Below are 13,870 nucleotides of genomic sequence, written 5' to 3'. Positions count from 1 at the left end.
CGCCCAAACTCTCCTTACCTTGGTATGGTGATGCATTTCGTGTTGATATTCTGGGTGGTGATGGCTTTCTCCAGCTCGTCCAGCTGTCCCGTCTTCTTCAGCTTCTTCACCAGACTTTTCACCGCCTTCTCGCACCACTTCTCCTCCTGGCCGTTCTGCTCTCCCTTCTTCCAGCCCAAAAGTCTTTTGACAATGGGGGGAGTGAAAGGCAAAATTGACATCTTGAGTTCAGTTTAAGTCCTTCCAGTGTCGAGAAGTCCTTCGTTTCTGGACAAAACACGGGGACGGCCGCTCCTTACACGGTCCGGGTACTGGAGAAGAACGCGTTGTTTGTCTGGAGACAGGTTGTTGTTGTTTATTAATCGCCTCACAGATGCATCTCAGAGTTAAAGCCTCCAGTTTTAGCGCACTCCGTCTGTCTGGCTCGAGCTCAGCAGTGGACTGTGCACCGGTAGACTGTTGCGCTGTGGATTTAGTGCTCCTCCGCAAAGAAATCTAGATCCGTCTGCACTTCTTCTAAACCGCAGCTATTTTGAACACACCCGACCTAAATCGCACGCAAGCTACTTTTTACCTCAACTCGAAAAAAGCCCAAACATCGAAGTGAAACCACGTTGCTGGTGTTTCCCACTGGGTGCTGTAACCCTCGTTCAGCAAAGTTTTGTTGAGTTCAGAGTCCTCCGCCGTGTGCTGGGTCGCCGGCTGAAGTCTGCTAGAAGTCTGCATCAAATGCAAATGCAGAGGCTGCTGCTGAGTCTCTATTCAGCCACAGACAGCACAGCAGACCTGTGAAAGGCCAGCACGAGCAGCTGGACTAATGTGCTGAGCAGATATTGCACAACCCCCTGCGTTTATCTCTGCTGATAAAACTGCATGCGCACATCACTCGGTTTAGTTGTTATGCAACACCGAGCAGCTCAGTCCACTGCATGTGAGTGCACTTGGAAAGTTTGATGAAATTAGGCTCCTTGTTCTCCTGGAGTTGGTCTCTTTCTGTGGGTGAATCAGAAAAATGATATGCCGGCTCTGCATAAACTGAGGAAAAACTGCGTTCCGTCAGACAAAGATGCCATAATTATTCTTTGGGATGGTAAGAGGCTTATGTGGAAGAAATGTCATTCACTTATTGGAGAATGTCAAAGGATAAGGTCACCAAAAAATGAAAATTCAGTCTTTTACTAATTACTCATCTGTTTGTCGATGGAGTCAAGTGCCCTTTCTTTATCTGCGAAAGATTTCTGGTGCGTCTGAACAAAACAGCTTTGTAGTTTTCTCCTAAACGAGTGAAGTTGATGGGGACTAGATGAGGGGAAAACCAAACCCCCCACAATATGACTCCATACAGCTTCTGTGGCATAATCCAAGAGTCCAGAAGCCCCAAGGTATTGTTTACACCCTCAACACCTACCCAGTCTGATGTGGCACACGCTAACGTTTTTTTTTAGATTCGCAGCCACAGTCAAAATGTCTTCTTGAATAAGGAGTAAATAAGGTCTTTGCGAATCAGATTGAGATATTGGGGGTTCTGGACTGTTGGATTTTGCCACAGGAGCTGTATGCAGTCTTTTTTTTTTTAAGTTTCATATCTTTTCAGAACTAGCCCCCATCTACTTCAGTTGTTGAGCTGCTCGATGTTTTGCTGTGATGATCCAGAAATGCTTTGTGGACTATGAAACTTCACCTGACTTTCCATCGACATGCAGATAATGACTGAATTTTCATTCGTGGGCGTTCCTTTGGTAAGACATCCAAAATCTGATATTCCACGCTACTCCTGCTATTGTGACACATACAGTTCTAGAAATTGAGATAACAGCTGAAACAATGAGTCATCCAACCAATTAGTCGTCAACTTGTACATTAGTTGCCAACTGTTTTCAAAACTGAGTCATTTCCTAAGACAATCTGTCCAGATTCTGCGTTTCCAGCTTCTTAAATGTGAATATTTTCTGCCATCCTTCCTCCTCTATGACACTTAACTGAATATATTTGGTTGGGGGACAAAACAAAACATGCAAGGACGTCATCTTGGGTTTTGGGAAACACTGATCAACATGAGAAAAAACTACATGTCCACAGACCAAGATGTTAAATTTATTCTTTGTGAATCCTCTTTAAAACTCCCCAAATGAAATCATCCATCTGTTTCAGTTTATCTACGTAACATAATTATAGTCCACAGAGGGCCATGATGTTCTTACCTCCTAATTTCCCTCCACAGGGTAATAAAGTTTAGCTTTTTAACTTTAAAAGGGAAAATGCACTCAATTTTCTTTTCCATTTTATTTTGGAAAACAACATGCAGCCATGTAACTCCTATTACAGAAGGGACATATTCCTGTGTGTGTTTACTGCACAAAGACATTTAAGGTTGACATTTAGTATCTTAAAAGTAATTGCTACTGGGTTTCTCCGCATGGGTGAATAACTTAGAGCTGCTGTATGTTATCATGCAAGGTGTGAAAATAAAGCTCTCAGGTACGACATGTCTCAGCTTGTTAGAGCCACGAACACGAGACGCCTCCTCAACAAGGTGGCAGTTGGGTTTGCAGCGAGGCTCAGCCCCTGAAACCACAACTTCTGCATACACTCATGTATGCATCCACACGTGCATCCCCCTCCCTGACACACTCACTGGTCCATGGACACATGCACACAGACACCAACACACACTCACACACACCAGCACACAGTGTTAAGGAGTCAAAGTGCCAGATGCACAATAGAGTGTGAGCACAGCTGAGCTCAGCAGAGAGAGTGATAGTGGGACAGTTTAGGGTGTGGGGCTGCCTTTGTTCTTCAAGCTTCAAAAGACAGATTTTATTGCAGTCAAAAGCAGTTTCCAAACTTGGGCGCCTTATTTGCAAGTGCTTGAAAGAGTTGTAAACGTTGTGCACAAAGACGACGGTGCACTTGTCTTTGCATTTACAAACTCCAATTTTGCAAGCAGTGTAATACACAAAGAGTATCAGAGCGGGATGAGACAAAAGAAGAATAATTTGCATCTTAAGGGCCCCAAAAAGGTTGCAAACGTTTATTCAATTCTTTATTTAGATCATTTTTAGTTTGATAATAGTTTAGTTAATAGTTATTTCACTTCTAAAGATGCACTGTAGTTTGGGGAAATGCATTTTAATAAGAGAAACTGATAACTGATTTATTTATTATTCTGCCTAAACAAACTAAATATGCAAACTCTCTGTTTTCATGACTGAATAAACTGAATAAACAAACTGATCTTAAACAGCAACACAGTTTATACTGTTTTTATCTGTTTGTATATGGCGGACCCTGCCACTTTCTAGTTTCAAACAGTCAAATAATCTTTATAGACGAACCAAACAGTGTTTATTGACCAATCAGTTGCAACTTTACATTAAATAATCTCTTAATAAATGCTTTATAAAACATTTCATTTGTTTATGTATTAACTTGGATCCCAATTAGCCACTACCAAGCTACATTTCATTACGAAACTGATTTAAAAATGATCCAATCCTGAAGTTAACCCTCTTATCTTATTGTCAAGAAATGCCAACCTTTAATCAATGCCTCCTCTGACAGTTCACACTCTCACATGAATAGTAGCATCGACCTGTGGATACCATTTTGGTATGTGTGTACAGGAGCATTGACCTCCGTCCAGCACCCCCCCCCCCCCCTTCTCTCCCAGCAGCACAGTGTGTAGTTTGTGCTAAAAATACAGCTGGCTTCAGGCTGAGCAGGACAGACCCCCTTTCCTTTTATCTATTTTGGTCACACAGCAGTGCATATTTTTGTACCTGCTGAAGGCACGTCCAGGTTCTTCCTTCATGCTTACAGCCAACATAATGCATCCAGATAAAAAGGTCACATACAACTTTATTCATCTTCATGAGTATTAGATAATTTAATCAGTGCTATGACAAACATTTACATTACTGACCCAGTGAGATACTTGCAGTGGTTGGAGCCATCAGCAGCTCCTCGTCTGTGGTAACAATCAAGTCCACAGCTGTAAAACACACCACTCTGTCTGCCGCTCTGGTGTGTTGGCAGGTTGGAGGAGCAGGCTGGAGGAGCGTGCTGCCATGTGTCACATGCTGAGGCCCTGCGGCCCTCTCGGCACCTGTTTACGCCCCCGGGGACACGACAGGCCAAGACAGCTGGTTTGTTTTGGAGAAGTGCAGGGCAAGACAGGACGGATATGGGGGTGCAGGATGGGGGATGGGATTACAGATGGGCCGCAGCAGACTGGGGGTAGATGGTGCTGGACGGGGTGAACGGGGGACTGTGGGGGTGAGGGGGGGTCCTTCTGTGAGAAGAATTACTGAGCACAAAAGGCACGTCAGCAAGACTGAATGGGCAGTGACCACGTGCAATCCGATGGATGATAATGACATTGTGCTGGCTTCGACCTCAGGGGACTTGGTCCAGAGTGCATGTCTGTGTTTGTATGTGTGTGTGTGGGTGTGTATATTGTCAGCTGGTGTCCCAGTGGGGTAAAAGGGTCAGAAAGAATAGAAACTGTGAGTCTCTGGATGGATGAGATAAGGACACATATGACTAATGTTTGGCTAACTCAGAGAGGAAATTATAATTATGTTGATGAACAAAACATCTGAAAACTGAAAAAATAACAACTTTATTGATAAAGTGTATTTATTTTGTATGTATTATGATTTTAATCCACTATCTACCTTCAAGTTTTCCTTGAGTAGCCTAGTTACATTAACTCTTGTACCTGTTCTTATATTTTTATTTAAGATATATCACATATGTTAATTATATGTTTAGCTTATCTTATCAGGATTAAGATACTTTACTCAGGAAAAATTGGCAATAAGACAATCAAAAAGAGACCAAATTCAGAAAGTGTTTTGTAAAACTGCAGTTCTATCGGCAATGTGTATTTAATGTATCAAAAGTTAAAGAACTCAGAATGACTGTGTGCTTGATATCATTTGTATTATATTATTAGAATGTCAGGAAAGTTTATTTGTATATGACATTGTATAGCACAATTCAAGGTCCTTTACAGGGGTTTAAAATTACATTAAAAGACATTTAAAACAACTAGGAAGACACAAGATGTCTTCCACTTCTCTCTCAGGAACAGGAGCACAGTTCAGACTGCAGGGGGACTTTAAGTACCATTTTTGAGTTGGTGTACTTTGCGACATTCCACCATGAGTATTTGAAAACCACGAACAAAAGATCTGTGCAGAAATATGTCTAGAGTTAGTAATTATAGTGTCTATGAGGTCGTCACGACTTAGCCACACATTTAAGAGTCTCTGCACACCTAATAAATCCAAGCGTCATATTTCTCAAAATCGTGTTACGTGAATACAGAGTGGGTGTGATCTTCTGCATGTATTTGATGTATACATGAGAAATGCAAGTGGCTGCGTGAGTGAGGAGCTCAGGGCAAACTGTCGAGAACCAAAGCCAAGTGTTTACGCTGATCTCCTTGGCAATAACGTGACACCGTGTTTTCCCTCTGAGAAAGCCGTCAATCGCTCAACAGCTCCTGACAGCTCCTCCAGCGCCTGGCAGAGCACATGGTGTACCGGAGCTTCGGCATCACAACCCTCCGACACACACACACACAGAAAACACACACACGCACACACACACACAGAAAACACACCCTTCCACATACAGCTGGCCTGTCCTTTCTCACTTCAGTACACTATAGATGACACTTTATCTTCCCTTCGCTCTCTTTCACTTTTGTTTGCTCTCACTTCACAAACGCGCCTTTCTCGACATCTGCGTACTGATTAATTTCTGTAAACGTGTGTTCATATGAGACCATTGTTTACCTCAGATAATCCACTTAAGCAGAGGAAACAGTTCTGGGTTCATAACTCTTCGCTGACAAACCTTTTGAAACTTCAGGCTGTTGCTCAACTCTGTGTGCTTTGAATAACAGGAAGACAGCTATTTTTCCACTCAGGGTAATTGCCTGTCACTCAGCAAAATCCTCGGTTGCAGCCTGCATTAATGCAAACAACAAATAAAAGGTGGGCTTTGTTAACACTACATGCCATATACATGACATTATGGACATAAGAACCTCTGAGTTTAAGGTAAGATTAACTTCTTAGTGTTTTCTTTCAGAGTTTTCTTATGATGGGGTGGATGATAGAACATGCTCACATACAGTATATGTGAAATATCACTTGTTATAGATATACTGAATGTTTTAAACTTATTGGATTTAAAAGTAAATATATCTTCACTCCTGTTTATCGACCTGACTGCAGCAGTGATTGGTAGTCTTGACCTCCGTCTTCGGGTGTTTATATTCCGCACTGTTGAGAAGCAGAGAGAATTTAACCACACAGACACGCACACTGTTGACGTGTGCTGTTGCTCGCTAACGTTAGCTTACAGTTAGTGTACAGTAATGTCAACCAGCTGTTTGGGGTGGATAAACACAAAAGTTCCTCCTGTCAAACTTGCTTCACTGTTCATGTATACACCATTAAACAACCAACACTGCTGATGAAAATTTATCTGATGTGACTTAGACACAAATGTTCGCAGATGGGGGAATGTTTTGTTTCCCTATCTAGAAAGTAAAAATGGAGAAGAGTTGCGTATTGAAGAGTCTGAACATTATTGGAAACATTTGGGATAATGTAAGTACACAACTCAATGCATTTTTATCACTAAGTCTAGTCATTTTAAGTTATTTTAATGCCGAATTCCAACATGCTATATCATAATATAATGTATAGAAACACTTAGATTTAGTTGCTATCTAGTGTTATTTCTGGTATTAAAATGCCAGAGCCGGAGCTTGTGGTCTGAATATCTGTGGTGGGTTGCCGTTTTCCTGACAGTACAATCAAATCAAGCCCATCTTGGTGGAAGGACAAATACATGAATAAAGTCAGACATCACTCGTGATTATTATGCCTCCATCTGGTCAAAGTGATTGTGAAAAGACACAAATATAGGTGTACAGCTACACAGTCAACACATTTAAACAGGCCAACATCTATTGTTTGCAGGCAAGAAGTATGAAAACATAGATAATCTATATAGAGATTAAATTATAACTGACAGTATATAGCCAACATGGTTTGTGGTCTGGTTGGTGCATGTAGCGCAGTGCAAAGAAAACTGGAACATGTAATGTGTGTATGTGGTGAGCTGTTATTCATACAGAGGTGGTTGTTGGAAAGTCTAAATGTGCTGTACAGTATGTACAGACAGCTTTTTTAGACACACAATGGACATCTATGTTGACATGTTGTAAATGGCTCTATATTTTTTGTTGTTTGTAATATTGTTTTTGATTTTTTTTTGTCTTTTCTGCGTGTCTGTTGATTGATTCACTTAAATATATATTATGTAACATTTTCATATTGAAATGTCTAAAAATGAGCAGACGTTCATTTAATATTTTGTTGAGTTGTGTTTCATCATCCTAAATTTTATCCAAGACAGTGAGTTTCATTTGGTCGCCTGTTGCTTTAACTTCAGGGAAAACTTCAGCTGATACGAGAGTGCAGAAGGGAAACAGCCAACGTTAACATACTATAGTAAAACTTTAAAACCTTTCCCTACATGTGAACATTTCTGCTTCTGAGTGACATCAGATAGTTTTTTTATTGGAAATGGTGGTTTAGCAATGAAGGCAACAATCCCCATGATCTCACGCTACATAACAATGTCATTAGATATTGTTAGTTTTCATTGTTTTGATTGAAAGACCCCTAGGGGGAGAAAAAAAAAACACAGTGTGTGAACTGTTTAATTATATTTGCTGAAATTGTTATTCTTCAACATAAAGGTCAAAACCACGTCTCCTGTGTCTTGTTTGTTGGCCTCAAAATTGGTAACTTTAAAAAATCTTCAGTCAAAAACTCAATTACAAACGTGTCATTGTTCTGTGTCGTCGACTCCCCACAGCTTGCTAAAATGAGGAAAATTCCCAGAAATAAATAACAATTACAGGAGCTTAGTGTTCTTAGTGGTAGTTGTGGCTCCTGGCTTTGTCACAGTAGCACTTTAACAGGAGTGAATTTTGTTTTCCCACTGCAAAAACTCAAAATCATGTCTCATTTCAATTTAATATGAGACACAACCCGCCGAAAGTAACATTCCAGTGAGATATGGGACACTATAGATTTAGTTTTACAAGCAAAAACACCTTATATATTCATTGTTTTTTATTCCCCTATAGGAGCCTTTTCAAAGAATCTACTTCCTTTTTTTAAGTAATATTTGTTGTTTTTTGGCTCCTCCTTGTCCTATTGTTTTCTTATAGCTGTACATTGAGTCTTGAGTCACATATAGAAATAAGAAGTCAAATTAAATCACCTCATGCTTAAAGCAGCACTGTGTTCCAGTGAAGCAGCATTGAAAGGCCGACCCCCTGCCCTCACAGGGAAGTGGGTCGGTGTGAGTGTCCTGCAGTAACAGCCTGGTACAGCAGAGTCATATGTGTGTTGCTCATCAGCATGTGTGACTCTGCTGATGCGACTTCTCCCTGATCCATGTGAGTGAATCGAACACAAACACATGACTAACAGCACAGGTAGGCCTCTTCCCGTCCCTTATTTAGTCATAGTGGCCATAGTGTTTGGAGCTGCAGTAAAAACTTTTACCTCCACTCGCGCTGTGAGTCACCATGTGAGATGACAGCCCCAGAGATAACCCCAGTGTTCCTGATTATAAAATAAAAGCTCGTCTTACAGTGCGGTCTGAGGCACTGCTGTCATGACTTACCTCTGAGTCATGAGCCACTATAAATGGCTGTTGTTCAATCCCTGTGAGAGCAAATTTCCTGTTGTTAGCATGCCTGCATAATCTCATTGATAGCAGACAGGATATTGAGTTGAGGTCACTCAGTTTGAGATGATGAGCCGAGGCGAGGAGCACACAGAACTGTGCCACATACGAGCCCGTCATTTGGTATCATTTAACGACACATGCTTCGTATCGGAGTTCTTGGACTCGACTTGCTTTGGGGTGTTGACTCAGCTGAAGTTATAAACCTGACGAGCATTAGAGACACAGTCCAAACATTTGTTTTTAAGAATCAGCTGTAATCTCCCTGAAATCCGTCTTACAAGTGAGTCAATAGTACATTCAAAGATAAGTCTGGTTCAGTTCACACAGATTCCATTACAGTCAAACAGTCAGTGGAGGCTTCCTCTCACCGTTTTTCGCCTTGGCAGGAGAGAAGCAGTCAGATTCAGTACATGCTTTCTGTTGGTGTGTTGGTTTGTCAGCAGGATTACACAGACACTACGGAACAGATTTCCAGCAAACTTGGGTGGAGGATGGATCTCGGTCCAGAACAGACCTCTTTAACTTCTGGTGCAGATTCTGGATTTTTTTGTTCACTTTCTTTAACACTGCATGATATGGCAGTTTGAAATAATTTCTCAGGGAATAAAACATGGAACTTGATGACAGAAATCAAGCATAGGAAGACTGGGTATCTATATATGTGAGAATAATTCGATGTCGATACTAGATCAGGTGATCTAGCGAGCTTAAATTATGGTTAACTGGTGGTTTAATTTAGAGTAACTTGATTTTGGATTTGGCTTGATTGAATTAATGAGGACTGTTGGGCCCTGGTGAAGGTATGCTCACTACTGAGTGCCATTCAAGTTACTATGCTGGGCAAAAACAAGTCACATCAGATCAATAAGACAATGACCTTTCAACTTTATAATAGTCAGTGCATTTAAATCCATAGTGTTCATCTTACAATCTCATATTTATGTAATTAACTGTCTAATAAATGTACCGACTGCAGCAAAAAAGTGTAAAGTGTCAGGGTTACACCAAAAAGGACCCAGATGCAGACTCCAGACAGGCAAGTGGAGGAATAAAAAGCACGCTTGAACAAAAATAAGGATGATCAAAAAACAAGGCAGGCACCAAGAAATAAGCAAACAGGCAGATGGAAAAACCAAGAAGTCAAGAAATACAAAACATTCAAAAAGTAAACCTGACCAAAATCGAATAAAGCACAGGCAAGTCAAACAGAAACCCAGATGAAACAAGAGGAACAAACAGAGCGAGCAGAATGAAAATAACAGACAGACTGACAAAGAGAGAGGGACAGACGGACTCAGGGTGCACTCACACTCACACTTGGCCCAGATGATCCGTACTGGGCCGAAGCCCACCTATTCCAACCGCGCCAAAGCTAAGAAGTGCACCATGGTCGAGCAGGGTACGATGCGCACACCCTGGTCGAACAAAGTGGACTTTGGTGGTCTGAGGTGCTTGGGCACAGTACATTTCTCACGGTGTGAGTGTGCCCTTAAATACACAGAAGGCTAATGAGGAAAATGTGAATATCATCAGGACAATCACAAGGGAGGGAAAACAAGATAAAGACCGGAAGTAACACAACCCAGCATCTTAAGGACGAACCTTACAAAATAAAACAGGAATTAAACCAAAAACCCAAACCATGACTTAAATAGCCATATAATATCATTTGAATACTAAAGTAAAGTGCTTTTATTTAAAATTATTCCTGAGTAAGTGCAACTAGTTACTTTCTACCACTACACATGTCTTTGTCTGACTGGGGTCACAATCTGGAACAGTAAGATTATACCGCGCAGTGATTAAGGAGACGTGATCTACAGTACATCACAAATAAACTGGGCATTTTGAGCATTTACACAATATTTTTAAGTAAATCCATATATTCTCAGGTTTTCCACGCTCAATCTTCTCTGTCGGCCTTTCTGAGCTCATCTATTGATTTAATCTGGCAACCATAATGCCTCCACCTGTCTCTAATCCCAATAATTTAGATAGGTTCAAATGTTAACAAGATAATTTTACACCTTTTTCGTTACAAGGGTAAAAGAAACAAGCACTTTCAAAGAACATTATGATACGAGTCATGATGATTTATCAGTGTGTTAAAGTGTTTCAGTGACCACATGTATCCAGGGAAAACATTCTCATGCAGTGTGTACTTTACGGTTTTTAAAAACACATTTCCTGAAATTAAGGCTCAGTTTCTCTAGACTGTCAACACAGTCTATTCACATGAATATATCTCTTATACTACTAATGGAATAAACTCAAAACACTACCATCAAACTTCTGGCAATATGCACTTTGCTCTACACCAGATGGCAAACCTGAACACCAACATATGAGAGACCACAGCACCTACAGACATACATATCTAGATGAAGGGGGAAAGAAATTACCCAGACTCCATATAAAATCACTCAGTTTTTTAAGTTGTTGCATCAGGAGAAACTTTATAAACGTTGTGTAACTATTTCTATGATAAATTTTTAATCATATGTTATAGCTTCGTTGTAGGGGGTGCTGCAGCCCTCTCAGCACCCATAGTTCTTGTGTCCACGCTTAAAGGTGATTGAAGTGTTTTGTGAATCGAGTTTGAACAGGTGAGTGTGCGGATGAGATTTGTGTTGCAGATTTGCATACCTGTGGTTTAGAATTGGTTTGGATTGAAAGCCGTAGAAATGTCCTCAGTGGTCTGGAGGTTTTTGTCTATTCAGCTTTAAGTTTTCAGCCTTGTTTGCATAATTACGTGTGTGTGTGTGTGTGTGTGTGTGTGCAGTTGAGAAACTATGTTATGTCTTCTTAGAAAGAACTGTTATATTGCGCCACCCAGTGGAAGTATTACTTGATTACAAGCCTTTGCCCTCCTTGAATGTTCCACTGTGGCTGCAACAGAGGATGTGCTGCTGTCTTCTACTGACCTAAAATAAATCTATCATCAACACCGCCATATTATCAGTCAAATAATTAGACTTTTTCCATCATAGTGTTTATCGTGTTTTCGCCCCACGATGACTGATGATGTTACTGATTACATGCCATGTGAAAGGAATTAAGTCCAAAATCCTCCTCCTGTGTGTCTGATTCTGTCCACTGCACATCATACTTAACAGAACGCTAAAGTGGATTAGATCGAGTAAAAATTCCTATTTGAACCATAATTGCACATTATATCCCCGCATACCAGTCTTCCATTTGCATTTATATGACAACAAAAGCCCTCAATCTCAGATAACATATGCATAGAAGATCGAGCATTCGGTCACAGACCATTGCTTTTCTTTGTGGCTGATATAATTTCTCATTCTCCTAAGCCCTATTCACACACCCCTTGACAATATGCAAATAATGTCCCTGGGCTACCATTGTATTGCTACACTTGAACAGTACGAGTGAGAGGAACACCATTGTTGTTGGAGTTGTTATCGAATTCCGTGAGCCTTTAAAAATGGCTGCAGCTGATCGTCATTTAGGGGCATAAACAAAGAGATCAATGTGATCTGCCTAATGTTGTTTTGAAATGAGAGGCCTGTTTTATGAACGACATGGAAATGAGATACTCACATTTGTCCCACTCGTTTCAATTTATTCCACCTTTTTGTCGTTTTTTCTTTTTGAGATGAGGAGCCACAACACAACTCCAGTAACTGAGACGAATCATCTGATCATGACGAAGATAAAGCCAGACCACTTTAGGATTATTTCACATAAACTAAGATCATATAATGCCATCTTCTCTGATGGATTTTGGGATACTCTGAAGTGGGTGTTTCCAACATGGCCTCAGTTTTGTCTTGAGCTGTAAGTTCAACCAAAGACTGATTTTAACCTCTCAGATAGTTCTTTAGAAGGGTCAGAAGTATCCAGTGTAAGAGCCAAAATGTGTGTCTATCCTGTGTCATTTGGCACACATACTTTTGGTTACTGTCACTTCTGGTAATTGGGTGTGGTTTCATATTATTTACCTGTTCACTTCACGGCAGCACTGGAACAAAGAGGCTGAGTCACGCTCCAGTGTTTTCTGTTAACAGTTAAACACAGCAGGACATCATGGATGATTTGGAACGAGTCACAGATAAGAGCCAAGAGCCTCTTAGCAGCTGCTGAACTGACAGTAGTTGCTACATCCAGTATTTCACAAAAATCAGAGATGGGTCAACAAAAATCATAACTGATCAGTAACAGGAACATTTCTATCTTCATTTTGTGACACCTCTTAGACTGAACTTGGGACCATTTGTAGGTCCTGACCGTCTGTTTTGGAAATGCAACTCTAGGAAGACTTATCCATTATTTTACAATCTGTAAAAGTGTTTTTTCTCTTTTCTGGCGATTACATTATATCCAAAATACAAGTGTAAGGAGGTGAAGAGAGATTATTCATCCATGACTGTAAAAAAAGACAACAACAATTACGCTCAAGGACAAAGTAACAAGATGAACTCATAAACAAAATATGCACAGAATATCCCTGCTGGATTATGCTCCTGATATTATCATATATGTATCAATGACATGATATCAATATTACATTTTTAATGTTTTTGTTAATTATTAATTATGATATATTGCACTGTGTGTATGTGCACAATGTGCGAATCTGCTCTCATCTGAGGAAAAAAATTCCTTCCGTGCAAGAATAATTTCTTACTTCAGGAGAAGCAAAAGCTTGTGTTTCATGCATGTCCACCAGGGAGATCTGCATCTTTCTTTAACACACAAACCTTTTATTTCATTGTATTTTGATGTTGAACAGCCAGGAGAAGACATTTCTCAAAATGTCCTGCTGTCATTCCCAGTGCTGTAATGTAACCAAGTGCATCAATGAGACTAAAGCAACATTATGTCATATGTTTTTTTTGTTTTTTTTGTTTTTTTTTTTACCTTAATCACAGCTTCAAAATAATATTGATGGTATAGAGTTTTGTAATAGGGTGAATGCCAAATCAGACAAAATGCCAATTTCTACACAATGTTGTTTCAATAATTATTCAGAAACAGCCAAACTTCTTCTGGTTTTGTAACATTTAGAGAGACATCTTTAATGACTGTTTTATAACCTGTTAAAAACTCC

The 13,870-nt window shown here is 40.2% G+C and overlaps 1 protein-coding gene across 1 annotated transcript in view; it reads right to left on the bottom strand.

Annotated features, from left to right (window-relative positions):
• The window catches only part of LOC119018224 (mothers against decapentaplegic homolog 3), a 36,435-nt gene extending 35,660 nt beyond the window's left edge, over positions 1-775 (bottom strand). The window contains exon 1 of the mRNA XM_037095739.1: positions 19-775. Within this exon, the coding sequence (XP_036951634.1) occupies positions 19-221 (203 nt within the window). The 5' untranslated portion in view covers positions 222-775. The remainder of the gene's footprint in view (positions 1-18) is intronic.
• Positions 776-13,870: the final 13,095 nt, after the last annotated feature.

This window comes from Acanthopagrus latus, chromosome 4 (assembly GCF_904848185.1).
Source record: "Acanthopagrus latus isolate v.2019 chromosome 4, fAcaLat1.1, whole genome shotgun sequence".
NCBI classification, from domain to species: domain Eukaryota; kingdom Metazoa; phylum Chordata; class Actinopteri; order Spariformes; family Sparidae; genus Acanthopagrus; species Acanthopagrus latus.
This window is presented reverse-complemented; position numbering and strand designations above follow the sequence as displayed.